The sequence below is a fragment of the Musa acuminata genome, chromosome BXJ3-10 (genome assembly GCF_036884655.1).
Source record: "Musa acuminata AAA Group cultivar baxijiao chromosome BXJ3-10, Cavendish_Baxijiao_AAA, whole genome shotgun sequence".
In the NCBI taxonomy this organism is placed as follows: Eukaryota; Viridiplantae; Streptophyta; class Magnoliopsida; order Zingiberales; family Musaceae; genus Musa; species Musa acuminata.
This window is the reverse complement of record NC_088358.1, coordinates 30,384,956-30,409,563: the sequence shown is the minus strand read 5'-3', so window position 1 is coordinate 30,409,563 and position 24,608 is coordinate 30,384,956. Positions and strand designations below refer to the sequence as shown.

The following is a 24,608-nucleotide window of genomic DNA, read 5'->3' as shown; positions in this document are numbered from 1 at the left end:
ATTACTTTGTCGTCCCTTTTCCCTGCACGAGACATGGATCTGGCTGGGTGAAGAAAAACAGGAGACTGATATCAAGCTTCAAGTTTCGTGCGATCTTTCCATCGTCAACTTGACAGGCTGATGCTGCTTGTCTCACCCCTCCTCGCTAGCCTCGACAGTGAAGTCCTGAGGCCACGCACAACTATTACAGGGTGGATCTACCTATATCTTTAACCCTTAACTCTTGCTTGTAATTGGATGAAGCCAACACATTCCTGATCGAGAAAGACGGAGAAAAGGAGAGTGTCAAAAGCTGGAAGAGACCCTACAAAGATCTCTCAGATTTTGCCTCAATGATGGGATCCTGTGAGATTGTGACATTTCCCTTTGTTAAAAGGGAACTGTTACTTCCGTGTAGGCCATACACTGTGCCGATCGGGTTGAGATAGAATAGTGCGGATGTATGAGTCTGATCCGAATCCAATCTTTCATCCTTACGTGCTCGCCCACATATCCGACTACATCGATCAGTAGTACGACGTTGGACAAGAGACGAGTTAACAGTGATGACATCAAATTCCGAGCCGAAATCATCGGTCGTCGATAAATACGTGGCTCGATCGAGACGGATCCATTGATGGGTTCCAATCTTGAAACTAACCGGACTCGAATTCTTAAAGCCTTCTCACCAACCTCGAGTTGGATTCGAAAGGATTGCTCGAGGATTGATTGCTTCCACAACGAAATTTGGATGGCGACTATCGCTACACGTCCTCGGCGTTTGTACGTGGCGCTCATTGAACGTTGATAAACGACCGGAGAGGAGGAGATGGTGTGCGGAGTCGGGGCAGATCCGTCGGCTGTCCGACGGAGAAGGCCCGGCCGAGGGACATCGAACCTGGACTCGAAAGCGACTGTCGGCACACCCACCGCGTTACACGTGTCGGCCGGTGGTCAATCTGAGGGGAGTCGGTGGCTGGACCCACCTTGCCTCCCTCGAAAAAGTTAACCTTCGCTTTTTCTAGATTCTCCGCGGGAGTGGTCGATCGATGACGCAGCCACTGCGAGGGACGAGATGAGGCGCTCACCAACCTTCGCCTCCTCTTCCTCTTCCACTTGGGATCCCACTATCTTAGCTCTTACCACATCTCACGGATCATTAATGGATGCAGGGATTGAACTCCGTAGATTGCATTGCAGTTGCGAAGATGGTAGTAATATTTCTTCTGCATTGTCTTCTGCTTGCAGATACTGTCAGTCTCCTCCGTTGTTCACTCTGTTCCTTTTCTCTTCCCACAGATATCACCTGAAGTGTAGGTATATCATCGTTGCATTCCCTTCGTACATTCTTCTTCTCCTCTACTAATCCTGGAAAGATCCACGGCATAGTCAAATCAAGAAAGTGGAGTCTTAGTCATTGTCTTTTTCTCGGAAAAGATTCTTAATCATTGTCTTGTAAAGTTTCCTCGATGAAAAGATGCGGGTAGCCACTCGTCGATTTCAACATCGAGAATCAGAATCACGTACCTTATGCTACATAATTAATCGAGGTCATCCACAGGATCATGTACGTGATATCACGTAGGAAACAAATGTATGGTGTATTGAGGACCCACCAAAGCAAATATAGGTTCATCAACATATTTCATATTCGTGCCACGTTTAACATCAGGAGAGAAGAAATAGGGCATGAGTTCTCACTCGTTATGGGTTTCCATGGACAACAGAGACGGATAACTTGTGGTGCGACCAACAGTGTGGCACAAGTCGAAAGAACCCCCTTCATCTGTCATCTCTGTGATTGAATGAATCACCGCCTAAAGCTACGGACTCAAAAGCTTTTCTTGCCGTTTAGATCAGTCAGTGCACAAGTATGGTTTTCCTACGTACGTTGCTCGTCCAACGAAGGCACGTCACTTGCTGTCTTTTTTCGTGCATAGCAACTGGAGAAGACAAACCCCACCACCGGCCGAGCTAGCTTGTGCTGTCTTGTATGTTTAAGCAGATCATGCTCCCCGAGCTTCCTATTCCTTCAATAGGAAAAACTAGTCAAGCATCGTTATCAGAGGTGATATCCATGTTTTAGAAGATCCTCACAAGATTGATTTTGTTTAACGAGTATATTTTCATAAACAAATCAATGCTAGAAGAAACATATTTATGACTTACAATGAGCAGAATCGATTTGCCTACTGGAAAGCAAAGACACCGACGAAGCTGCTGAGGCTTCTCTACTGATTAAAAACCGCAAGTTGGCTTCAAAGGATGGCAGGAAGATCTTCGCGATCGATATATAAATCCATGTACCAAAAGTAAGATCAACCTAAGGATGTCAAACTCCATGGTGGTTTACTAGAAAGGTTTTGGTCCCATCAAGCCATTTCTTCTATCCATGGAACAGTGATGGCATTGGAGTTATCTTACGTAGTGGACAAACCAAGGAGGGCGGTAGTCAACAACGCATGGGTTGCTGCTGATGGCAGTAATCTATTTGGACATAGACAGCATCTAGGCCTTCTCGACCCACAATCTTCGGTGGATCCCAATCGAAATCCGCCCATCAAAATCAAAGCTTTATCCATTAGCTGTCTGGGTCTGGGTGGACATGGAATGAACAGAATAGGTTGATAGCAAACACTTGAAGGCGAGAGAAGAACTGACCTGACCTGTGATTTTGTTATCCAATGGTCTGTGCTGCTCATGAAGTTGGTTGTCTCATCATCGTTCTCACAGTATAGTGGATATGGACAGAGAAGCAGGAAGACAGCAAAGATCATCCACGGAAAACGCTGCTGTTGTAACGCGCAAAAGAGAGAATACATCCATCGTCTCTACTATTATTACGCGTTTAGCTGCAAGCGAAGGCTGTGCGGTTGATGTGCGAAAACATATGAATGCTTTCAGATATACACTTCCTTATCTAGTGCAGCCCAATTCAAAAGCCCAATTTTAATCCCTCTGTGATTTGGGTTTGTAGAGGCTTTGCAATCTTGAATCTGTTCCTTAATAAATGGGAATATATTTGATACGTATAAATTGGATTTGACTTGATTTGATTCCCTTTGGTTGAATTTAAATGGATGAAACTTGACATTACAAGTTAAAGATATTACATGAAACCTATCATTTTGCTTAATGAATTAATATATTTTAATCTTAAGATTGTAATAAAAATTGAAATGTAAAGTATAGATGAAACTAAGAGTAAGGTGTTACGATATCAGATCTGCTTAAATTGGATGACATTCGAATGAAATTTGGAGATAGATTCTTGGTTGCCAACTCTGACAGGCATTGGATCATCCATTTGATTATTTTGATTTAGTATTTGTCTTTTGCTGGCTAAATATTATCATCCGTACACTAACTAGATCATGTAATGCCATGGCCATATTGTTGTCAATAAGCTGCTGCCACACAATACAATGGCCTGAGGACGAAGGTAGTGATGGACAACCATGGGAGCCCCGCCGGGAACCCGTAGCTTAACCTCCGTTGCATGACGCCCCGGAATCCTCCACCATGTCGTCCTCACCGACGTAGGCTGCCAGGTTCACGTACAGCTCCCGCTCCCTCCTCTTCCTCCACCGCGCCCTGCACATCACGCACCTCACTCCCCTCCTCCCTCGGCTCCTCTTCCACCTCGCCAGGCACTCCTCATGCAGCGAGTTCCCGCACGCGCCGCAGGTCACCAGTCCCGCTTCGCCTTCCATCTCCTCCAAGCATATCGGGCACACGGCCCCGTCGTCCTCCCTCCCGATGGCCGTCTGATGGTCCGTCCCGTTGGCGCCCGGCAACAGCTGGTAAAACCTCTCGCGCGCCCGGGCGCCGGCCAAGACGTCCGGGGCCATCGGCGTGCTCAGGAGGCGCGCGAGCTGGCACGGCCTCAGCGTCCGCCTCCAGACGCATGCGTCGTCCAAGGAGCAACCGAGGACACGGAGGATGACGAACAGGACGTGCTTGCAGGGCACGGTGCGGTCGGGGCAGGAGCAGGATGGGATGGCTGCGAGGGTCACCTTGTACACATTGCCGGTGGAACCCAAGACGAAGAAGTCGGCATCGGAGCGGTGGATGAGGCGGAGAGGGTGGCGCAGGGCACGGATGATCCGGTCGGCTACATGTTGGGCCAGGTTATATCGGTCAGCGTAAACAGAATGGGGATCGGCTGGTGGGGAGTTGGAACCTACGGACTCCATTGACAGGGTGTTTGGGTTGGTCGCTGCTTTGTAGGGAAGAAGGATGTATGATATGATACGTTGAGTGAGCTACAGTTTTGGACAAAGGATGGCGGCTTATAGGGGAGAGTGATGGCGCTACGTAACTTTGGTCGAAAGACAAGTTTGGGCTCGGTTACAAAGCATCATATTAGTGCTCAGAAAACCAAGACCTGCGAGAATTCTGCAAAACAACACTTCAAAAACAAGCTCAGAAAGCTGAAGCTCAAAGCATATCACTTAAAAGATTGCTGCAAGAAAATTGGTGCTGTCGAAGAAAAGAAAGAGAGAATTTTAAAGAACAGCAATTATATCCATAAATCTAAAACACACACATATATATATATATATATATATATATATATATATATATATATATATATATATATATAGGTCTAACTAGGTTCAATATAATCCAGCAACTCATGTTTGACTTTTGGGGTGCTAGTCAATTAATGCTGTCACGGGAAGGAAACAAGGATCACCACTCTTTGTGCTCGACCATCTCCTCCCGCTCCTTTTACCGGAGAGAGTCAAGCGCGTCCCGTGATCGCTTCTCTATGTATGAACAGAGTTTGCAATCTGTGACTTCTCAGGGACATCCACAGATGGATCGGCTTGGTTGCCCGATTGAAATGGAACCCAAGACGCTCAACGAAGGAGAACTGAGGAATGCCCGGGTAAATATACCTATGTTTTCTCTCGTGTCTTCGTTTTGTTTCCGATTTGGTTCTACTCGTCAGTCACTATCTTTATTAGCTCGAGTATACGAGAACAAAGACCTCAATGGGGTTTCTGTCCTCGAGAGTACTGTCGAGTCGAGCCACGGAGGAAGATGATCAGTTCCTAACGTGAGAATTGTTGTCAGGAAGCAGCAGTTGAAATAATCCAAACCAAGGTCGCAAAGGAAGCTTCGACTATCTTCACCCAGGTGAATCTCGTGGAGGCCAACTGCAGCTCCTGGTCATTCCACAGCATGCATACTGATAGAAACGAAGTTCCACTAAATAGCCTCTTCATCTTGTAGGGCAAGAAGGCTGTGAAGACAGCAGAGCAAATGAGGAAGGAGATCGAAAAGAGAGACCAACTCGAGAAGCTTGTGGGAGAAGGCGAGGGAAGTGGAGTTCGCAGTGGATCATGGGATCTTCCTTGCACTGATGATGAGATTTCCGATGGCATCACATCAACGGAGCCTCTCTCGTGTCCGTTTTGAACTGTAATTTCCCAATCACAAGATCTTACAGTCCACGTGTAAGGTGCTGACCATATCTTTAAAATAAAGACTTGTAATATATCAATATGCGCCATGAATATAATAATAATATATTATTATATATTATCAACGATTTATATTCGTTCAGTAAATAATGCACGGGAGTCAAATTTACGGAAATATAAAAATATATGTAAAATAGACGACAGGCGATGGAGGCCGATCAAGTGCGCCCCGAAACCCAAGGGATTGTATCTTCGTGCCATTTCTTGGATCTCCGGCGACTCTGCAGCGGGAGGGGGAGGGAGACATGGAGGCGGCGAGCGCGGCGCCGGCGGCGGACAAGAGACGCCACCCGTTCCCATGGCTGAATCTGATGGCGACGGAGCCCTTCTACCTACTCCACTTCCTTCTCTTCTTTTCCTACCTCGGGGCCCGCAGCTCCGCCTCCCAAACCCTCTCCGCCGATCTCGTCGATCGCCTCTTCCGTCGGGTACCTTCCCTCGTTTTAGGTTTAATTTTCTTCCCGGATTCTTTCATGTTCTCATTTTCGTTGGTGTGGATCTCGTGAGCTTATCGCGTTCTTGTGATTTAATTGTTGTGATCCTTTTCCTTTTCGTCCTTTTGGGTTTTGGATCTGCAGGAGATTCAGGCGATTCTTGCGTTCTTGGTGCTGGTGGCAGTAAAGGTTTGATGCCATGGGACTCCTTACTTGGTTTCCTTTTCGAGAACTTTGATCTTTTATGGGTTTCGTGCAGTTTAAACACGAATCTTACTCTGATGAAATAGCTCTATGAGCAATGTACGAGTATATTAGAAATATTTATGCAGACAAGCATAATAGATTATTTGATGCTGTATGGTATAGGTCATTCCAAACAAATAGAGATTGTTGAATTTTCCAATTGCTGATGTTTCTGAGAATAAGAAAAAGGGTTGCATGAATAGATTAGGCCCTTGGAGCTGGTTCCTTAAAAGAACTGCAGGTAGTAGAATATGATTTGAGCTATATTTTTCTCTGGGGGGCATAATGAGACTCAGAAGGTATAGTTCTATCAAGTGAAACCCTCTGTTGTGTATATTTTAGGTCTGTCACTTCTGTGAAATTTTTAGTCAGCATGATCTGATGAGACTGTTGTGTGTATTGACTATTTGTTTAGTTGAAATGACTTTAGATTAAGAAGACACACTATTACATCGAGAGAAGATAATAAATATCTTAAATATGCCATCAGCACCCTTGGTAACTGATCTCCACCATGTTCTTAGAAAACTATGCTCTACTCTGACGTGTTTAATATTTGGAACTTTGGAACCAAAGTTTAATATCAAGATACTCGTCAATACATGGCTAATGGTTTGTCAAAAAGTGCACACACTGAGGAAGTAACATCAAGTGGGTTGAGTTCTTGTTAAATTATTTGCTGATGCTGTTGCAGACTACTGACAGTTTTGTAAGGTAATTGGTTTAAAACTTCAAACATTTTATACATACGTGACAGACCTGGCTTATTACCCAATGATTTGCCACTGCATTTAGAGCACTCCATCTTTTACATGGGGGTAAATGATATTTAAGGTAACCACATTGCCTGTTAACTTCTCTTCTTTGACAACAGCTGTAATAAATAGTTGATCAAGGCCAACATCCATGGATAAGAATTTTATCTTCAAATGATTCTCCCTTCTGTCGAACAATTTAAATCATTGTTTTATTGATGAATGAGGTATTTAGCTACTGAACCAGATCAATGGATATTGCAACAGATGGTGAAAGAGGAAACCTGGGAGGCATTCGTTGCTAATACTCTGCTTTATGCCAAGGTAGTTAAAACCATAATTTTCTAAATTAACTAGCTAAATATATTTAATTCTGGTTCTGGCTTCAAAACCTTTTTATTCTATTATAGCTAGCTTGAAATATATTATGAACCAACAGTGTCATAGAATGGAACCTTTGCTAAAAGTTCACGTCTGTGCTTCAGTTTTCCATTTATCAGCAGATATAACCTTTCAGCTCCTTTTTCTTTCCTTTCCAGGGATTCCTATTTGCAATCGCCTTAGTAATTGATTATCACTTGGCTCTTTGTTACTTATTGGGGTTCCTAGGTAACCAATCTTCATACTTGGCTTTTTGGCATGAAAGTTAATAAATTCTGATATGTGAACTGTTAGACATAAGAGAGAAATGACAATTGGTATCTGTGGAACATAATTATGCTTATGCATTAGCCAGTTGCTTTTCACTTGGTTTATCTCAGGGTGCTTTCAGTATTGGGAAAAGACATTTGTAAACTTATGCTATGTTTTCTTTTAACGACTACATAAAGTCAATATTGTTTAGAAATACTGGGGAAATCATTTTTTATCTTTTGAAATTCTAATGACATCCTGCATAGAGTACAGAATGTTGATGTTATTTGCTGCTACTATTAGGTTCGAGACTGCAATGAATTTCATTACTGAGAAGAAAGCATTTGCCAATTAGCCATCAAAATGCTTATGCACGCCAACTCTTTTTTTTGCATTTTGTCTTTTAGTTGGTTCTCAGAAGGTCGCTTGACCCAAATAGCTTTCTTTAGACGGCTATTGCACTATTGATGCTATAATTATTAGGATCCATGAAATTTGCAGGTTTAAAACACATGTTCTAGTTCAGTAGTTTATTGTCCATTCTTGAGTTTAGTTATGAGTCTTATGACAACGAACAAAACCATGTAGAGAAAGAATTAACTCCAGATACCAACTTATGTAACCAAAATGTTGGGAGTTTCAGAAAAGCTAGATATCTTTGATATAATATGCCTGACATTCTGACCTCCTTAATTCTCCATGAGGAGGTTAAGAACTTACCAAAAATATGTTGCTGTCCAGAGGATTTGCACCCTAATTGATCATTTTATATAATTATCTTCCTTGTTAATGTTCAAGCTTTAAAATGGTCAAAAGCTGAGGCATGGCAACTCTAGATGGAAGCCACTTGCATGAGCAGTGATCCCTCTTAAAGATCCTTTTAAAGATCGATGATTAGCTTGTGATAAAAGTACTTACCTTTTCCTTGATCCCTTTATAGCTTTTTATGGTGTCATGAATATATGGAGGTGTCATTTTTTCATCATATTCAGAGATATTTTGTTTTCTAATTTCAACATAAATATGTATTATAAGAAATTTAAGAATGCTTTTACCTTTTTTATGTTCTTGGGCTCAAGAACCTTTTATCTGCTTATAAATGGGTTACTACTGATTTCTATAAATCATTTTCTTATAGCTTTATCTGTTTGGCTGATGTAAACTTCATATCAACTTATGCCGATAGCAACATGAGAACCAAGTTGTTTTTTATGATGTGTAACATGCAATGTTGAAGAGAAATAAGACAAATAAAGATTAAAAAAGATTGAATCATTTTCTGGATTTTGTTACATCCATTTTATATTATGTACACTAGTAACTGATTAACCTTTTTATAAGGATGATTTTGAGAATATGCAGAAAAGAATATTTTTTCTAAAAAATTATTGTCATAATTCTTCTATAAAAAAGAGGACAAGTTGTCAAGTTCTGGCATCTAAAGTGCTGAAGACTTTGAAGACCTGGAAAACACAGATTACCTTGGATCACTAAGGCATGATTAGATATGGATTTTGCGTGGAAAGTTGTTTCATTTATCTAGTTAGGCCTGGTCATTACTTTTTTTTTTTTTCTTCTAAACTCTAATTTTTTATCTACCTACTTTCAGATGTTAGGCAACGATAAATTAGGTACTTGTACGGTTGTACCATGTTGGTGATATCAAAACTGTTGGTTCTTTTAGTTTTATATTTATGTCACTTTTATTTTCTGGAAACTTTCTCACTTATTTTCCCTGCCATTTTTGTTATCGCTTGCAGTAATATCCATTATAACTCAGCAACCACCTTATGATGGCCTAGGTAGACCTTTCTCTTTTATGCTTCATTCTATATTGTATATAACAGCTTCAATTCATGTTATAGTTCTGCTACATGGGGTGCAAACTTTTTGCTACAGGCTCCATAAAAGATAAAATGAATGAATTCTTTTTTTTAATAATGTTTTTTAAGTATTACTTGCAATGCAAGGCTACCTTTTTTCTGCTTCCTTTGATGAGGTTATTATGTCGGTTCATGAATTGCAGATGTTGTCCTTCTTATCCCCATGCCAACTAGTTGTTATAACTAGCATCTTGTAGTTTTTATTTTAATTTTGCTTATCTTTGTGTTAAAAATGTAATTGTGTCCATTAAAATTAAAAAGACAAACATGATGAGTGGTTATAGCATTATGGGGATGACAGTTATGATGTATGGTTGATGAGTTAGTGATTTAAGAGGAGTGCTCCACCTTCTCATCTTCATTCTCTGAAATAATTATGTGATGATAGAGAGCAATGCTGAAGGAGAAGAAGAAGATGTAAGGAGGAGAACATTGCCTAAAGAATATTGGCAGGAGGTTTTATCCCTATCCTTTTAGGATTTAGCATGATTTAGATAGAGCTTCTTACCATACTCAAATAAAAAGATAGAGATAGAGCCTCCTATCTCAATCCTTTGGGAGATTATCTCCAACTTGAATCTTTTCATTCCCTCCAGCATTATATTTTTATCATCACATAATAGGATCTTAGAGAAAGAAGATGAGAAGACAGGATGTTCCTTTTAGATCACCGATTCCTCAATGGTATGCTAAAGCCACCACTTCCCATTATGCTATGACTGCTCATCATGTTTGTTTTTTTGATTGTACACGATTATATTCTTACCTCTAAAAATAAGTAAATTAAATTAAAAATTACAGCATATAACACTGATAATGAGTACCATGTATTTTTTAGCAGTACCTTCTTATGCTAGCTGGCACACCTTCCATGCTGATCTGAGCTTATTGGTATGCAATGTGTTGACAAGATATCAGCAAATGATATACCATAATACTGCAACTATTATTTGGTTCTATAACCATATATCATGAAAGTTAACTTTCAACTAATTAGTTACAGTGTAAATACAATGTTATTAATAAGATTAATAAGAAGAGATTGGAAGATTGTTAATGGATTTAATTAATTATGATCTTATTGCTGTCAAACTATAACATGCATGCTTGTTATTAGTTTTAATCTATCCTAAAAAGGCATATACAGATGCATGCTTAAACTAGATAACCAATGGTCAAATAGCTGAAGTAATTTAAGTTCGTTCTTGGATAAACCAGTTTTCGTAGCTATTTATGTCTGATATTTATAAGTAACAGGTCACTTTTTCTGGCACATATATTAGCTATGAGAATATATACTTTTTCATCAATGAAACTGTTGCATCGGTTATTTAGAATATTATCAGACAATGATGCAGTTTTTTTTTTTTTTTTGCTTTTTGTGTTTAGGTGATTGTAGTCAATTAACCCCTTTGCAATTGGAAAGCTTACTAACTGAAGGAAGCACCTCAAGGTTTTGGCTGGTCAGTTGTTCATGATTATTCTCGCATTTGTTATTTTATAATTTATAATGGTGGATGCCCTGATTTATTTTTAATGCAAAGGATAATTGCATAAATACAAGTGTGCAATCATAAATCTTCTGGTCTAAGTTGTTAATAATACACTGATCTTAATTTGATCTGCACCAGTGATACATATTCTCAATTTTCAAAAAGTTTGGTGAATAGGTTTATGTCCAAATGTAAGATGGATTGGCTGATTCAAAAGAAACAAATACAGGCCAGCCAATCTGGCCATTCCAAGTTGATCCAGCTGTCTGATTGGCTTGGTCTGAGCAATCTAAATGATCTAGGTTGATGCATATATCTTTTGGTTGTTTCCATGTGCGTGCATGTTTGCTTAGAGGATTTCAGCTATAAAGCCCTCCAATCATAGGAAAACTTGACTTCTGCTTTACTGGGCCTCAAGCCCTATATTTGTGGGGGTACTTTGCTTTTGCGTTTGTTGTTATTATACTCTAAATATAATCTACATATCTTAATATCTACATGGATGATATTCTTTTTTCTAGCTCATGTGATATAAACTTCTTACCACTATATGGCCTAGGGATGACAGTGGGTCAGTTTTTTTTAGATACCCATGCTATCCAACCTGCTTAAACCAAAGTAGAAAACCTGGGATGGGTAAAAGAATTATTTGGGATGAGTTTGGATACTTGGGTAGTTAGTTGGGTATTGAAATGGATAGGCTAATGATCATGAATACCCTAATCCTTGACATTCGTGCCATAGACTAGATTATTTTTGTCTCAATGAGTCCTTAATTTTGTTTAACTTGTTCTTTTATTTACTGCTCTTCCCTTTTTTTTTTCAAAATGCTTTTGGCTGAAATGCCATTTTGGTGATATAGTCCAGCTATGAGGTTTGACTGACCTCAAAAATAATCTCACTAACATCCATATATTGCCTATAAATGAGCATCAAATCATCAATGCTTCCACGTTCTTGTTACTTCCAAACAGCCATCCTAATAAAGTGTTGATAGACTAGCTTGTGATGCTTCTTCTGGAAACCCAATCACCGATCACTAAAGCTGGATGTAGCTAATATTTGGCAACTACTATTATTCATGTGGTGTCATTTAAAAGAGAGTATCCGACTTCTTAACTTCAGTCTCATCCCAACTTTTGCTGTAATATCTTTTCCGTTTGGACAATAAATTGATCTCATTTTCTGACCTGAGCATAGCAAAATTCTTTAATTGACGATGTCTGTTTTATTTTTTTGATTAAAAATTCCATGGTGATGAGCGTTGTGTTTGGCAGGTTGAGTTTCGGGCTTTATGCTCTTCAACATGCGTGCAAAAATGTCGTATTTTCCCTGATCTCTCCGTAATGTGAGTTTTCTATCCTGTAATACGGGCCTAACAATTGATGTGTCAAACTGTATGGCAGCTTCGACTTTTTTCTGTAAGATACTTGCCATCATCGTTTTCTCATGTGGCAATTTTTGGAGAAAATATTAGTCCTCTGATGTCTCCCTGACATACGTAAGCAGAGTGCAGGGTGGTTCTCAAGGGTCATTCTGCATAATAATCTAGCCAAAAATTGCCACTTCATTGTCTTTATTTCTTTTGGATGTTGATGACACATGAATGTCGGAGTACATATATCAAGCTATTTTTATATTTACTAATTTTATTCTCTCAGCTTATCATTGGGAATGTTTTTTTTATTTATTTTGGCAGATACTCAAACAAAAATATTTCTTTTGGAGTAGTTGATATTGGGCACTTCCCAAATGCTGCAGAAAAGTTTGGAATATCTTTACCTGGTAGATATTTATCTATTTTAAAAGATATATTGCTTAACTAAAATTTGTTTTCCTGATCTCGTCTGGTGGTAATGGATTCTCATATCTGCAATTAATCATGTTGGATATTTCAGATTCTAGATCGTAGAAATGGACCTTGTTGGGGTTCTCACACACCCTTTTTTGTTTACTGGCCAAATACTGTTAAATACATACGGGATGATACCATTCCTGTATCCATATTCGAACACATTTTCTAATTTCCACATGGAATGATGACTTTGTTATTAGTTTATTGACTGTATTCATCTTGTTTTGGTTTGTTTTGTTGTTTGGACGTACAGGTCAAATTCCTACATATATTTTGTTTGAAAATGCGGTGGAAGTTGCTAGACTACCTGAATTCAGCTATACAGAAGCTTCTGTCCCAACAATTAGCAAGGTATTATTCTCTTTTCATGTTTCATGATGGATATACTGGAGAGCATATTATTTTGGACATTTAATAAGAAAAGTAAGACCTTTAGATAAATAATTTGTTGATTTTCGGAGAAACTAATTTCAAATAAACTGCAAGGAATGAAGTAACAATGAACATTATGATTCACTCTTGGAAAGTAGAATATCTCCGTTTTGTCATCCTATGCAACAAACAAGCTGTATAGCAGCAATAGCATTGATCTCCTAAAAGTTCTTTAGCCCCCGGTTTACTTTTAGGTGCAGAGAATATTGATTTTTGTTTCCTATTTATTTCCAATTGCAGAAACTTCTTTGCCAACATTTTGAGCTTGATAGACGGCTGATCCAATACGTGTCGGAATAACATGTTATGCAACAAAATTTTGAAACTTGTATCAGATAATGAATTTTGTTACTCTAGCGTGCATCTTCAGTGATAGTCGATGTATCTTTCCATGTATATTTTTACTACGTAGCACTAGAATTCTTTTATAAAGAATTTTTTTTTTTGCTTGAAATAATATTCTCTGAGTCGTTTTTTTTTTCTTTTCCTTTATTACGAAAGAAGAAAGCTGTGATGGTGTATATTAATTATCCTTCAAGACGCCCAATTTGAACAGCACCTTTGAAGTGACCGACGCCTTTCTGCACGCTGCGACGTAGACGAGCATATTATTCCCACGGCAACTACAACGCGTGCAATGCGTTGTCTGCCGCGTCAAAGTAGATGCAAGCAGTTCACCTATCCAACTTACCCCGCTAGATCTCTTCGTTATATGTCCAGAAAACCATAAACTTAATGGTGATGCTAACGCTCTCGTCTCCTTTCTCGGTATGACTCACTACGAATTATGGCACTTGCTCTTTCTCTGCCATCCGCAGGGTAAGAAAAAGCTGCATACAGTAGTCCACGCTGTGGACTACGTCTTGGTTGAAGCGGCGGGCAGGGCACAGCCATTGGACCGCGTCTGAGCCCACCGTCCGACGGAGAGCCGGTCAAAATTTATGGTCAATCCATATCGTAATTTTGGATGGGAGCGTGTCTCTACTTATGCTAAAATTGTCACCTATGTTTATTATTCTTTATGATGCTACGGTGTTAGCCTTATCAGAAACCTCATCCATGACCACGAGACTGTAACAGGCTTTCCCAGAAAGTTGGTAGGTAGCACAGGGAGGCTTGAACGATCTGTATTCTAAAGCTTTTTGTTTGTGTTTTTTTAATGGGCCTTGAGATGCTTTCCCTCGTGGCGAGACTTATCCACAATTTCAAGTGGCGTCAAACTGAATCTTTTCCACTGGGATTGGATAGATATGCACTTTTGGGACAGCGAAGACATGAATATATTCGTGCAACCAACCCACCCATCCTTTTGGTAACGGAATAAAGAAGCGCTCGGTTACCATATTCCTATCATCCATTCCCCCAGTTTCATTTTTGACCGAAGCCTTCGGTTATAACATGCTTGACTTGTTGTTAGAAAAGGAAGGATGTGACGACTGTGGGGCCAGTGCTCAATGTTCGCCACGATAACCTGCAGGCCGCAACCGAGTCAAAAATCTAATCCTTTCAGATCACCACCGTACGAGTTCCTATCAGCGGCTCAGGTCGATTCGACGCCTTTGCCTCTCGGTTGGAAACCAACCCACCCAGTTTGACGCTTGTTGGCTGACCACCGGCATTGCAGTGGCAACTACTCTTAAAGAACGCCGCGCAATACGCGCCACGAGATCGGGCAACGGAAACGCCGGCCTAGTCTCACCTACGTGGCATCAGATGCCATCAATCATCGTCCACTGGTGGACCCCTGTCCCCCCGTTACGTAATAACAGCGCACCGTATGATGTGGCTTTTTGCATATTATTAGGCCATCGTAAAATTAACGAATTACAGATAGCAAATCGAACTGTTGTTTCTTTCCGAAATCATTGAATTCTTAAAACATCAGTCATTTTGGGAAACCATTATTCTATGCCTATAATTTTGTGAGATATTTTTACGTAAAACAATGTAAAAGTATTATTATAATCATTGATTAGATCCAATGATCAACGCAATGATTTATGCCCGCCCACCCTCTTTGGGGCAATCTTGCAAGGGTATTTTTGTTATTGTCTGTCGGGCAGGTATACAAACACAAATGTATGCGAAAACCCCTGCAAGGGTGGTTTTGTTTAGTTGGTGACGGTATCGATCGTATCGAATACGTAAGAAGCGAACATAACGGACCATCCAAACCTTGCGTATGATGGACGTCGGTGTATTTAATTAATTAATGGTTTTGGTGAAAAACCCCGAAAAGGTCAAAGACAAAGAAGCCGATCCTTCCTTCCTCTTTATATACGAACAATGGAAATCCCGCAGGGGGAGAGAGAGAGAGAGAGAGGAGGAGAAGAAGAGAGAGAGAGAGAGAGAGGAAGAACAGAGAGAGGAGAAAAAGAAGGGAGCAGACGCGGTGAGAAATGGAGAGGGGTGTGCCGGTGGAGGAGCTGACCTCCGGTGCGAGCGGCCGGATCATCCCGGTCTTCAGGAACATACGGAGGTCCGTGCCGTCGCCGGCGTCGCTCCTCCGCCTTCTTCTCTTCCTGCATGCCCTCGCCATGTGGTTCCTCCTCTTCATCCGCCGCCGCAGCCCGATTTCCTGGAGATCGATGGCGGCTTCGGCTTCCTCGCGACGGAGGACGGGTGTAGGGACATGGTCGGCGGCCGCGGAGGAGGAGGACGTGCTGCGGCGTAGGGCCCTCGCCGAGCGGGTGGAGATGGTACCTTTGTCGGAGGAAGGCGGAGGGGAAGTGGCATGCCGCTGCGGGACCTTTTTGTTTCTGGGACCAAGGAGGACGGCACTCTACTGCCGGTCGTGGTTGCCGGCATCGGGAGATCTAAGGTGAGGATTCGATCCGATGCTGCGGTTAAGAATTAGGGGTTTGTTTCCTTTAATTCTTGCAAGGCGAGGGTTTTATTTGGTTCAGAGAATCAGTATTCTTTTATCGTTCCTTTGTCTTCTGCATCAAAAATTGAATCTTTTTTCGTTTGGATATATTTAGATTATAAGGACAGTATTTTATCGTTGGATTATATCCTTGTCGAAGGTCAATATAACATGATATCATTTGCCAATTCGGATGGGTGCCGTTCCTACTTATAAGGAACTGTCATTTTTAACTTGACATCACCTTTTGTTGACGGAGATCCTTCGCGTGATGATCGAATCACTGATTCTTTGATCTTACTACGCTTTGGTCTGCATCGAGGGGTCAGACCGAAGCATACTGGTCCTTCTTTCCTATTCGGCTTTCAAGTCAGAATCTGTCTTCTCTTTCCCCTGGTTTTAGGAAGATAGGACAGGGTGATTACAGTCTCTTGAGTCAGTTATTGACTCAATGTTTGGATTGGCTTGATCTGCAGATGGAGGAGCTGCGAGATCAACCGCTACTACTACTACTACTACTACTACTACTTCTACTACTACAACAAAAGTTAGAAATCGTTCCCCATCTAGGTGAGTTAGATGCAAGTTTCCTTCCCATGATTGAGTTCTATTGAGGACATCGATGAAATATATCCTAGAGGCTAAACTAGTTGAATCAACTTTTATACTTGAAAGGTTAAGCCTCAATCCTCAAAAGACTTGAAAATTCAAGAACACGTATTCTATTCCATATTTTATACTCTTAACATGCCCTTTTTTAATTCAAGGGGTACGATATTTGAATTGTTGTTTCCTTTGTGATTTGATGGTGTCTAATAAGAGTTGTTTTTTCTGCAACTTGCAGGGGTATTCTGGTGATAATACATGGGCTCAATGAACACAGGTAAGTGGAGCCTAATTGGTTTCTCTTTTACTTGCAGTTATATACATATACACATGGATACATGTAATATATGTGTGTGTATGTGTGTATTGTAACTTATTCCATCTGTGAGATGGAATGTTTGATGGTGGTGTCCTGGTGGATTCTCTACCGTTGATCAACAAAGATAGCTATCAAGTTGATGGCTGTGTTCTAATCACATTACTAGCCAATGGCTAAATGTGCACATATTGTATTACATAATATATGTAGAATCTTTTTATGATAAAATTGCTGTCTTATTTTTAACTCAGCGGAAGATATTCGCACTTTGCTAAGCAGCTGATGGAATGCAACTTTGGAGTATATGCGATGGATTGGATAGGTGTGTATGTGTTTGTGCTGGTCTTTTTGTTTGTTACAGTTGTTTTTCAGTAAACGGATGGACATTCTTGTGCCCTACTTTTGGTAGATTTAAGTGGTCTATATGCCAAGAGGATGAAATGCAGCATGAATAGGGATAAGTAAGTAACATATTCTTTTCAACATCTTGAAATTATTGCATTTCACTAATTCTCTAATGGCACTGTCGTCTCATGACCTTAAGATTGCTGCAATCTGATCAAATGCTGCTTAGTGCAAGGACTGAAGGACCTCTCAAAAACACTTGTTGCATTTGTTCCTTTGCATTATCATGCGTGATGCAATCATAAGTATTTAGTAACTAGCTCAAATAATGCAAGTGTACATCTGTTAAATATGCTAGCAGAGTTCACCTAATGCTTTCCATCTTTTGGTTCCTGTTGGATCTTTGAGAAATGACTAGGCAATGCATAATAGGTTCCCTAGTAATGTTTGAGTTACTTAAGATCCAGGTAGCTTTCAAAGTGTTTTTGAAAAAACCAAGTTGAATAAAGCTAATGTATAGCAAATTATTTGTGATTTTTTGACAGGGCATGGTGGTAGTGATGGACTGCATGGGTATGTACCTTCATTGGACTATGTTGTGGAGGACACTGTGAGTGGATTCTGTTGTTATTTTTTCTTTGAACTTGTGTATACTGTATCCAAGTAATTCTAGTCTTAAGTATATTCGAATTTTCATTTACGTGTATGCAGGGAAAATTTCTGGAGAAAATTAAATCTGATAATCCTGGTGTGCCTTGTTTCCTTTTCGGTCACTCCACCGGTGGAGCTGTGGTTTTAAAGGTGATGTCATTATATAAAAATTGGAAAAACCTTTACCATCTTGATTATTCAGATTGGTCTATTCTGATCTCATCGATAAATTTGTTGCCTAACAGGCAGCTTCATATCCTCATATCAAAGCCATGGTAGAAGGGATCATACTAACATCTCCAGCACTGCGTGTAAAGCCAGCTCATCCAATAGTTGGGGTAATTCTTCTCTTGTGATCTCTTATGACGTGCTATAAAGTCAGACTGTTGCATACAGAAAGAAAAGTACTTTTAAGGGAGAACAATTACTGATCATTCCTGTGCTTGGTCAGGCTATCATTGATGCATAAGTTCCCTACTTGCTAAAATTACAAGAGCACTCAAGTCGTTTGGTTGTGCAGGCTGTGGCTCCAATTTTTTCACTGGTACTGCCAAAGTTCCAATTCAAGGGAGCTAATAAAAGGGGCATTCCTGTGTCAAGAGACCCAGCTGCTATGTCGGCTAAGTACTCAGATCCACTGGTTTACACTAGACCTATAAGAGTTCGCACAGGCCATGAGATCCTACGCATCTCTTCTTACCTGCTGCAGAATATGAAGTCCATCACTGTACCTTTCTTCGTACTGCATGGGACTGCTGACAGGGTCACTGATCCATTGGCGTCGCAAGATCTGTACAATGTTGCTGCCTCGAGACACAAGGATATAAAGCTCTATGAAGGCTTCTTACACGACCTTCTATTTGAACCTGAGCGCGATGAAGTTGGAGGTGATATAATCAATTGGATGCTGAAGATGTTGCAGCTTCAAAATATGTGAATGTACACATCCATTGAAGAAAGCTATTGATTACGGAGAATTGGCCAAAAGATTGCTTGGTCAACTGTAGTCTGAAATTAGATCTGCATGTTTGATTTCCTTGTTTATAAAGATGACGAACTGAGTTCTGTTTTAGCCAATTAATGTTGTGTAAGTTTTCACATAAATCAATCTAATTGCAAAGTTTAAATAGCTATTCTCATCTACTACTCGATCTTCAGTTCTCTACTATAAATATATTATTTTATAGTTTATGATTCCTAGTTATATTTGTTGTCTGTTTGATTGACTGAGTACTGTAATTTCTTATCATTTGATATTGGATGTTGATAAATACTATTTAGGTGTCTTTGACAAACCATTCCTGCGACAGTTTGAAGTGTTGCAATTAACGCAAAAAGGTAGTGCTGATAAAAAAACATGAAATGCTTAACACATACAAAGTACCCACCCACCATGAGGATCAATCATTTTCTAATTATAAGCACAATCACACACATTTTTCTCAAGTTTCAACCTTTTCGCAGGAAACAAAAGTAGTAGGAAGAGTACCTCCTCAAAGGCGTAGCTACAAGAACTTACAAACTAAAAGGCTGTATAATTGCAGCAAAAGAGAGCAGATTCATACCCATATCTTTCTAATGAACGTTGCTCTCCACTCTAATCGTACATAAGCAAGCATTCTGTGGATCTTCAAACTCATCCTTATCACGATCCGAACACAGAAATTTTATTCTGAATCTTTACCACCCTCCTTCCATGAATCTGCATTGTCGCCGCCACCAGATGAGGCATCGTTGTTACCCGATTCTGAGTTGGTTTCTTCTTTGGGATTTGGTTCGGTCGTGTCTTCAAATATTACGAGAGTTTTCTTCTCCCTTAGCGAAGTCATCTACTTGGGAATTTTCTGCATCAGCTTTCGGAACCTCGTTGGTAGGAATCTGTAAAATGTTCTCATTGGTATGGGATGAGTTTCCAGCTTCACTTGCTGAGCTTGTCTCAGAGTTTGTTCCTAAGCTGAAACTGTCACCAGCATTTTGAGGCTCAGATGTGGCGTCTTCTTTATTAGATTCCAAATCCATCTTTTCTTCTTTAAAATCATTTCTGCCAGAATCTGAAGCATTATCTCCACTGGAATCAGCCGCATCCCTCTCCAGAGCCTTATCAAAGACCGGCAATTCCACATTCTCTGCATGATCAGCTACAGATGTGACCGGGAGCTTGTCATCCGACTCTGTATTAGTCTCCTCTACCGAAGGGTCATCATCATCGGTTACTTCAGCTTTTGTAACGCTGGTGTCTTGAAATTCAACTGCTTCCCTCTTTGGAACTTCACTATCAGTTGGTATCACTGGTACTTTTTCTTCGGTGGTATTGGGTAGACCGGTAGCTTCATCCACGGTTCTTGTATCAGAGCTTACATTTTGCATAGTATGGTACTCGGTAGCCTCAGAATGAGTACTACTAATGTCTCCTTGAGAATCAAGAGTAATCTTATCAGAAGGCTCATTGTTGATAGACACCTCATTGTTCTCATTGTTAGGGAGAGAGAAGCTGGTATCATCTGAACTTGGATTGGCCGTGGTATCTTCCAAACTATCACTACCGTCAGTCTGGAATTTGCCTCCTCCATTGGTCTCAGTTGTTTCCTTTTCAACTTCAAAACTATTTTCACCACTGATTTCATTCTCTGATTCGACTCCTCCATTGGAATCAATTGTCTTGTTTTCAATTTCATCAACTTTTCCATCACCTTCTAATTGATTCTGGGAGCCGAAGATCCTCTCTTCGTCAAAAGTTATTTCTTCTTCGGTATCATTTTTTGATCGACCCAATGTGACTAGCTTATTTCGTTGAAGGGAGTCATCTCCAAGGTTTTCCCCCTCATTTGGATCCTGTGAGTTTTCGCTGTCCCTCTGACTGGGAAGCCGTAAAGCATCCATTTCGCTGGTACTCGTTTCATTGCCCACTGTAACATCTCTGTTGCTGATGCTTGAGTCGTCGTTCCCATCCTTATTGCCGAGTTGTTCTTCTTGAGTTTCTGTTTGGTCAGTATCTGAGATATTTTTATGAGACTCCTCTTGTTCTTTACCAAAAGACTCGTCTTCATTCTTCTCTTCGGAGTGCCGACCAAAAGCCTCAGCTTGACCTCCAGCTTCATTTGTTTCGGAGATGTCATCGAAATCTATCGTCTGCCCATTTATGACAACAACATTCTCGGATCCTGCTTTCCCTTTCCGACCAAAATCTACATATTCCTGATCGATGTTGATTTGGTCTCCAGCATATTCATTCTTGTTGATACGGTTTAGCAACCAGACAACAACAGCCAAAAGCAATGCTATCTGGAGTACTCTCTTAACCATGGACCCTTTATCTAGCGAGTTGCGATTACTTGATTGCCGAAACATCACTTCCTTTTCAGCAACTTCTGCAAAGGTAACAACCAATCTGTAGGTTAGACAACTGACCATGTCTAGTCAAGCTGGAGCAGTACAAGGTTCATATGCCACGATAAATGTTACATGGACAAACAGAGTCTGTCTATCTATCAGATTAATCACAAGGCAAAATGGAAAGTTTTGTCTCCCTTCGTCATTCTGACATATGTTCTGGTAATAAAGAACATATGCTCACACATCACCAGGAGTTGGAGGAATCATGTAGAACATGTTTCATTTGATCCATACTGTGGTTATAAACTCAAAAATAAAAAAGAGTTATTTGTTCCTTACAGAAATCAATATGTCAAGCGACAAACAACTTTTTACTTGCCAATGATTCCGAGTAAGAAATTACCGAAAGCTAGAATATATGAACTATTTTAGATCGAGCTTATCTTTCGAGCCTGATTTATCATTCACTTCAGAAAAATTCAAGTCGGAATGGATCAAATGCTTTACCATAACTACAAATTATTACTTTTGCTGGAAAAGAAAAATTAGTGTTTCTTCCACACGGGCAGTTAACATTGCAACTACACCCTGCAACACATGAATTACATTGCGCATGAAGAACAAGTGATACATCAAATGACATACATCACGCTCACACGTGGACTCGAACCGGAGACCTATCAGTGCGCAACAATGTACTACACTTTTTTGAACGTTGCCAATTCATCAAGAATAAGCATAGAAAAATTTCGTGCCTTCATTTGGTTTTCAAGTCATAGTATCTAACTAAACACCAGAAACACACTGATTTCCTTTTCAAGAAGCATTGGCATAACAAGATTGAGAAATCCCCAGTCATCAGATGTCTACCATAGTGTTTGTTGTTAGCTGAGATCTATTTGAGAAGCATATCCAGATCCCACAAATTTACCAATGAAAAGTAATCCTTGAGCTATTTCTTCCATAAGATCCTCAAAAGAACAATGTATTCTTTCAGTATGCTCTTCATACGGCTTCACAAATAAAATTGTCTCGCATTCAAAAACAATCAATCTAGGTAGCACAGTTTCCACTTGAAAACCACTCACTCACTCAGGAATAAAAGCATATACATTAAGAAAAAGTCGAAATGCAGCTCAAATCTGTCAAATTGAAATGTCGAGATCAAATTATGATGATTCACAAAGGCAGTCTGATTCTTTCCCCAAATTATGATGGTTCAGAACAAGCATCATCAAGAACTGACTATTTGAATCCAGATCCGACGAGATTTATCCTATCAAGAACGGTTCTTTTGATGAAAAAGAAACCGTCTTTCGAAAAGCAAACCCAAACCCTTTTAAAAGAGATCAGATACCTCAAAACCCACAAAATAAGGAAAAAAGAACAGAAATTTTCAGGAATTGAAGATATTCGCTATGACAAAAGAAGCCGAAATGGAGAAGAACAGCGGGGATCGAACCTTAGGGCGCAGTAGATCGGACTGGGAATCGGATACCGCTGGCTCCACGACGAAAAAGGTCACTCCAACTACCAATTTTCGGAAGCAAAACTCCAATTAAGATCGATATTGGTTACGAGACCGCCGCCAGTGTCCTGTCGGTCGATTTCAAATCACCGACGGGATGGAATTGATGCTCGTCCGAGGATTCTGCGATTTACTGCATCATCGGCCGTTGGATTCTCCCATTTCTCGACTCCGGAAGATCCGACGGGGGGGATGCTTCGAGAACTCCGAAAGGACCCTTCAATTGGAGACGCTGGAGGTTGTCGTAGGAAGCCGCTACGCGTTGATATCCGTTCGTTACATAGATCCAACGGCGGAAGAGCCCCCACATCACGTGATGGAATTTGACGATTCACACTATTCCGTGACAGGTGGAACCCACAAGCTATCTGCAATTAAATGAGAGGCGGATGGCGGTGTCGAACGTCCTTGTTTGCTTCGATGAAGCCGGAGATGATTGTGGATACTAGATCTGGACCCGGACCCGACCCGTTCGTATGTTCGCTAGTATTAACGGATCGTGTTGGGCTAAATGGGCCAGGTCACGTGATTAAAATACAGGCCCGGCAGAACCCAAAGTGAAACCTCTTCGCGTGGTGAATCTAATAACCTTCTGGTACACTTGTCACGGTGCACTTCTCATTTACCAAAACCCCCATCCTCAGAGGTACGTGTTAATACTTAGCATGTTCTATTGGTTTTATCCAGTAAGAATCCATGAGACTATTGTTGACATTTTGACTGATTCGAAATGCTAAGCTAGTCGAGCTTCATACATCATATGCTTTGGATCGCCACTGGATTCTGGCTCTTCAGCGCAACCTGTTCGATTGGCTTCCCTTGTACTTTCTTCACTAGCTTTCTTCCACGGGATTTCACTATATGCATACTACGCACCTCGAAGGACGCTTCCGATGTTTTCTTGTAGAGTGACCTACTTTCAGAAAGATCAGCTGTAAATGTTAGGGCATGACCACTGTCACCGTAGCCTATGTTTAGTACATCAGCCTGCAACTTCACTGCGAGCTTTCATGAAATGTATGTAGCCTTTGTAGTGACGCCATGGCTTTGTTCGTGCTTGCTTCGCTGGAGATCACGTTGTGAACTCACCAACCTTTGGCCAGATAAGAGTCATCAGTGCAGTGATACAGTACAGCGTAGAGTGAACTCGAGACATTCTGGCAAATGAGGACAAATGAACTAAGAATGGGAAGAGAAGAGATAAATCTTTGCTTTGTAATGAAAACATGAAAAGATAAATACTCATGTACGTCTAACTTATCTGTCCACAAGTACAAAGATTAGAGAAAGATAGAATCAAATGTCTATAATAATTGAGCTGATCTCTGAATGGGGGATGCAGTGGTGCAAGATGGAGGAGGGACCAACAAGCCTGGCCTCATTAAAGACAGTTCACTTTAGTCACTTTTATGTTGCTCAACTGCCCTAAGCGATGCCTGCAATGCCAGGATTCAATATATTTATCTACAATCACACAGCAGGATTCAAATTTAATGTTGTTTCTTTCCCAGAGTAATATAGTCTCATATGACCCTCTGCGTCTCTGTGTGTGTGTTCTGGACAAAGCACTACTGCACGATGGTTACAGAAAAATATTGCTAGTGGCGAACTCAAAAGGATGGAGCCCTGCCGTGGATTGGGATTCTATTCGGAAATGAAATCCACACCAGTGTAGAGTATGTTATCGAATCTGATACAACAGTTCCTGCGAATAGTAGATTGGAGTTTTGGAGAAAAGCAAGACAGGAGGTTTGCTGG

The 24,608-nt window shown here is 40.6% G+C and overlaps 4 protein-coding genes across 6 annotated transcripts; 2 read left to right on the top strand and 2 right to left on the bottom strand.

The window, feature by feature from the left end:
• Positions 1-3,141: 3,141 nt before the first annotated feature.
• LOC135650794 (uncharacterized) lies at positions 3,142-4,272 on the bottom strand. Its single transcript, XM_065170392.1, has one exon. It carries the CDS (start codon positions 4,173-4,175, stop codon positions 3,465-3,467), a length of 711 nt encoding a protein of 236 aa, XP_065026464.1. The 5' UTR covers positions 4,176-4,272; the 3' UTR covers positions 3,142-3,464.
• Positions 4,273-5,309: 1,037 nt separating this feature from the next.
• Positions 5,310-13,684, top strand: LOC135651821 (uncharacterized). Of its 3 annotated transcripts, XM_065172293.1 has the most exons (11): positions 5,310-5,449; positions 5,609-5,899; positions 6,050-6,094; positions 7,174-7,230; positions 7,446-7,515; positions 9,300-9,341; positions 10,812-10,885; positions 12,193-12,263; positions 12,615-12,700; positions 13,024-13,121; positions 13,443-13,684. In XM_065172293.1, exons 2-11 carry the CDS (start codon positions 5,717-5,719, stop codon positions 13,500-13,502), a joined length of 786 nt encoding a protein of 261 aa, XP_065028365.1. In that variant the 5' UTR covers positions 5,310-5,449; positions 5,609-5,716; the 3' UTR covers positions 13,503-13,684. The 3 variants fall into 3 exon arrangements, with proteins under 3 accessions (XP_065028365.1, XP_065028366.1, XP_065028367.1); XM_065172294.1 differs by lacking the exon at positions 6,050-6,094; XM_065172295.1 differs by lacking the exons at positions 7,174-7,230; positions 7,446-7,515 and having other exon boundaries at positions 5,609-5,918.
• A 1,819-nt stretch (positions 13,685-15,503) lies between these two features.
• On the top strand, positions 15,504-19,132 carry LOC135650695 (uncharacterized). The gene is made up of 7 exons (XM_065170231.1): positions 15,504-16,023; positions 16,913-16,951; positions 17,245-17,315; positions 17,884-17,948; positions 18,050-18,139; positions 18,235-18,327; positions 18,510-19,132. The coding sequence occupies exons 1-7, from the start codon at positions 15,602-15,604 to the stop codon at positions 18,924-18,926; spliced, it is 1,197 nt and encodes a 398-aa protein (XP_065026303.1). The 5' UTR covers positions 15,504-15,601; the 3' UTR covers positions 18,927-19,132.
• Positions 19,133-19,383: 251 nt separating this feature from the next.
• LOC135651092 (uncharacterized) lies at positions 19,384-23,068 on the bottom strand. The gene is made up of 2 exons (XM_065170883.1): positions 22,785-23,068; positions 19,384-21,357 (listed from the first exon to the last, which is right to left on the bottom strand). The coding sequence occupies exon 2, from the start codon at positions 21,335-21,337 to the stop codon at positions 19,778-19,780; it is 1,560 nt and encodes a 519-aa protein (XP_065026955.1). The 5' UTR covers positions 21,338-21,357; positions 22,785-23,068; the 3' UTR covers positions 19,384-19,777.
• Between the last annotated feature and the right edge of the window lie 1,540 nt (positions 23,069-24,608).

Excerpts from the sequence above, each read along its gene's own strand:
- LOC135650794 (XM_065170392.1), bottom strand. The coding sequence starts at position 4,175 with ATGGAGTCCGTAGGTTCCAACTCCCCACCAGCCGATCCCCATTCTGTT.
- LOC135651821 (XM_065172293.1), top strand. The coding sequence starts at position 5,717 with ATGGAGGCGGCGAGCGCGGCGCCGGCGGCGGACAAGAGACGCCACCCG. Across the intron at positions 6,095-7,173 it reads TGGTGCTGGTGGCAGTAAAG|ATGGTGAAAGAGGAAACCTG; the intron begins GTTTGATGCCAT and ends ATATTGCAACAG. Across the intron at positions 9,342-10,811 it reads ACCACCTTATGATGGCCTAG|GTGATTGTAGTCAATTAACC; the intron begins GTAGACCTTTCT and ends TTTTGTGTTTAG.
- LOC135650695 (XM_065170231.1), top strand. The coding sequence starts at position 15,602 with ATGGAGAGGGGTGTGCCGGTGGAGGAGCTGACCTCCGGTGCGAGCGGC. Across the intron at positions 16,024-16,912 it reads CCGGCATCGGGAGATCTAAG|GGGTATTCTGGTGATAATAC; the intron begins GTGAGGATTCGA and ends TGCAACTTGCAG. Across the intron at positions 17,949-18,049 it reads ACTATGTTGTGGAGGACACT|GGAAAATTTCTGGAGAAAAT; the intron begins GTGAGTGGATTC and ends ACGTGTATGCAG.
- LOC135651092 (XM_065170883.1), bottom strand. The coding sequence starts at position 21,337 with ATGTTTCGGCAATCAAGTAATCGCAACTCGCTAGATAAAGGGTCCATG.